We start from the raw sequence: 3,162 nt of genomic DNA on the forward strand, positions 1-3,162 counted from the left end.
ATGCCATCAGGTGTAGGTCCGGTTACGTTTGAGAGTGGTACAAATGCAATTGCAGAGAGAGACCAAGTTCCTGGTGGTATAGACATGATGGCCATCACTCCATCCATGTAAGACAGCCAACCCACTGACTCTCACTCTCATCTGACAGACAAGACGACGAGTAAACACATAAGGAAGAGGACAATGATGAAACGTTATTAATTCGAGCAGTTAAGGTGTCATACTATTTGGACTAAAGGGAAATTCACGCATATTTAAGATTGAGATACATTTTGTTCCACACAGAGTCCTTACAGTACTGTACATACATGAGCAAGAATGATATGATAATTATTTTAATACAAATTTTTATCTTTTTCAGCTTTGTCGCTTGGTGCCGTGATTCAATCTGATGTCCTGAAGACTTTCCTGCCTGGAGACAGAGTTAATTTGGAATGCCTCATGTCAGAACAAGATGGCAACTACTACAACTGGATCAAGATAATAATAGAACAAGCCCCAGTATTAATGCTGTCTCTTTACTTTCACTCCAACACTGCAACGTTCTTTGGAGAGTTTATCAACAGCACCAGGTTTACGGAAACGAAGAGTGGAACCAGATTTGTGCTGACTATTTCAGATGCTAGACCATCAGATATGGGGATGTATTACTGTGCTGCACGCGATTATGATGCCATGATCTTCAGGAAGGGTGTGTTTCTGATGCATGGGGGTAAGTAACATATATGCACTAAGTGTACAAAACATTAGGAACATCTTCCTAATATTGATTGTACCTCCTTTTGCCTTCAGAAGAGTGGCACAGCAGTCTAAGGCACTGCATCTCAGCGCTTGAGGCATCACTACAGACACACTGGTTTGATTCCAGCCTGTATCACAACTGGCCGTAATTGGGAGACCAATAGGACGGAGCACAATTGGCCCAGCGTCGTTCGGGTTTGGTCGGTGTTGGCCGTCATTGTAAATAAGAATTTGTTCTTAACTGACTTGCCTACTTAAATAAAGGTTAAATAAAAATATATATTTTTTTTACAATTTGTAGGGCATGGACTACAAGGTGTCGAAAGCACTCCACAGGGATGCTGGCCCATGTTGACTCCAATTCTTCCCACAGTTGTGTCAAGTTCGCTGGATGTCCTTTGGGTGGTGGACCATTCTTGATACACACGGGAAACTGTTGAGCATGAAAAACCCAGCAATGTTGCAATTCTTCACACACTCAAAAAGATATGCCTGGTACCTACTACCATACCCCATTCAAAGGCTTAAATCTTTTGTCTTGTCCATTCACCCTCTGAATGGCACACACACAATCCATGTCTCAAGGCTTAAAAATCCTTCTTTAACCTGTCTCCTCCCCTTCATCTACTCCAATTGAAGTGGATTTAACAAGTGAAATCAATAAGGGATCATAGCTTCACCTAGATTCACCTGGTCAGTCTATGTCATGGAAAAAGCAGGTGTTCTTAATGTTTTGTACACTCAGTGTATATTTATTAACATGTGACTATCAGGCTCTCCTAGTGGTTATATTGTAATATATCAAACATTTAGAACCTTGGTTTTATTGTGTAAAAGGTGCAGATTCCAAGAACCATGACCTTACTCAGCAGTCTGTGTCTGAGTCTGTTCAGCCAGGAGACTCTGTGACTCCGAACTGCACAATACACACTGAGGCCTGTGTAGGAAAACACAGTATCTATTGGTTCAGACATGGCTCGGGAGAATCCCGTCCAGGAATAATTTATACCTATGGAGACTGGAGTGATCAGTGTGAGAAGAGCCCTGAGGCTGGGTCTCCTACACAGAGCTGTGTCTACAACCTCCCCAAGAGGAACCTCAGCCTCTCTGATGCTGGGACATGCTACTGTGCTGTGGCCTCATGTGGGGGAATACTGTTTGGGAACGGGACTAAGCTGGACATTGACCGTAAGTAAGTCATATTTCTGGCATTTCTGATTATTTCAATCATTTTCTGACAGTGCTGTGAATAGATCGAGGAAACTGCCCTGACTTTCCTTTATTGCTGTCTGTATTTCCACAGAAAGTGGCAAGGAAGAACATATTCCGTTGGTGTACTGCCTGCGTCTCTCTGTCAACTGGATAACTGTCCTTGTACGCATCATGTACAAGATGAGCAGAAGAGAATGTGAACAGTGCAGAGTTAAATGTTATATGTCAATTGTATAGTGCAAAATATACTTTTTTATTTTGTCATTTTAAGTAACAATTTGTGACATGATTTTGTTTTTCATTTTATGATGATCATGATGATGTTGTTGATGATGATGATTTTCTTGATGATGATTATGTTGTTGAATATGATGATGTTGATGATGATGATTTTCTTGATGATGATGATGATTATGATGATGATTATGTTGTTGAATCTGATGATGTTGATGATGATGATTTTCTTGATGATGATGATGATTATGATGATGATTATGTTGTTGAATCTGATGATGTTGATGATGATGATTTTGTTGATGATGATGGTGATTATGATGATGATTATGTTGTTGAATATGATGATGTTGATGTTGATGATGATGATTCCTTCATGCGTTTGTCTAAAAGGAACGCAGACCAAGTGTTCCAGAAGTCCCCAGTTCTCATATCCAGGTATGCAGACCATAAAGTGTTTTTTTTTTAATGACTTTGATGAACTGTAAACAGATCCTTTCATCAAATTATCTGGTCATTTCCTGATGTCTTTGGAATGTATTTTGCTATTCCTCTTAGGATCAAGAAGACGATGACACACTCACATCGGTCCATTACGCTGCTCTGAATGTCATCCACAAGAAGCCAAAGACCCGGAGACAGAGGAGCACCATGGAGACAGACACTGTGTTCTCTGGGGTGAGGTGCCAAAACATGGACTGAAACGTAGACTTTTCCTTCGTATAGACTTGCATTTCTTTCTCTGTGTTTTATGCTTTATGTGTAACTTGTGGCTTTTTCATTGTGATTATGGTACAATACAATGGCTTGTATTCTGTCAAACTCCTATTTACATTCATAATGTTGTGTATTTTAGATCAAATCAAAATTAATCTGCTGTCGTATGAGGTATTGTGTGATTTGCATTCATATTTTCCTCTGTCCTTACATTTCCACAACAATTTCACCCACAGATTCAGACTGCAACAACCATAT

General features: G+C 40.0%; 1 protein-coding gene across 1 annotated transcript; it reads left to right on the forward strand.

Moving 5' to 3' along the window:
- On the forward strand, positions 1 to 2,889 carry LOC115194947 (uncharacterized). The gene is made up of 5 exons (XM_029754857.1): positions 1 to 37; positions 362 to 712; positions 1,579 to 1,929; positions 2,045 to 2,115; positions 2,746 to 2,889. Exons 1-5 carry the CDS (start codon positions 1 to 3, stop codon positions 2,887 to 2,889), a joined length of 954 nt encoding a protein of 317 aa, XP_029610717.1.
- Positions 2,890 to 3,162: the final 273 nt, after the last annotated feature.

The sequence above is a fragment of the Salmo trutta genome, chromosome 5, assembly GCF_901001165.1.
Source record: "Salmo trutta chromosome 5, fSalTru1.1, whole genome shotgun sequence".
In the NCBI taxonomy this organism is placed as follows: Eukaryota; Metazoa; Chordata; class Actinopteri; order Salmoniformes; family Salmonidae; genus Salmo; species Salmo trutta.

Excerpts from the sequence above, each read along its gene's own strand:
- LOC115194947 (XM_029754857.1), top strand. The coding sequence starts at position 1 with ATGCCATCAGGTGTAGGTCCGGTTACGTTTGAGAGTG. Across the intron at positions 1,930-2,044 it reads GACTAAGCTGGACATTGACC|AAAGTGGCAAGGAAGAACAT; the intron begins GTAAGTAAGTCA and ends GTATTTCCACAG. Across the intron at positions 2,116-2,745 it reads TCAACTGGATAACTGTCCTT|GATCAAGAAGACGATGACAC; the intron begins GTACGCATCATG and ends TATTCCTCTTAG.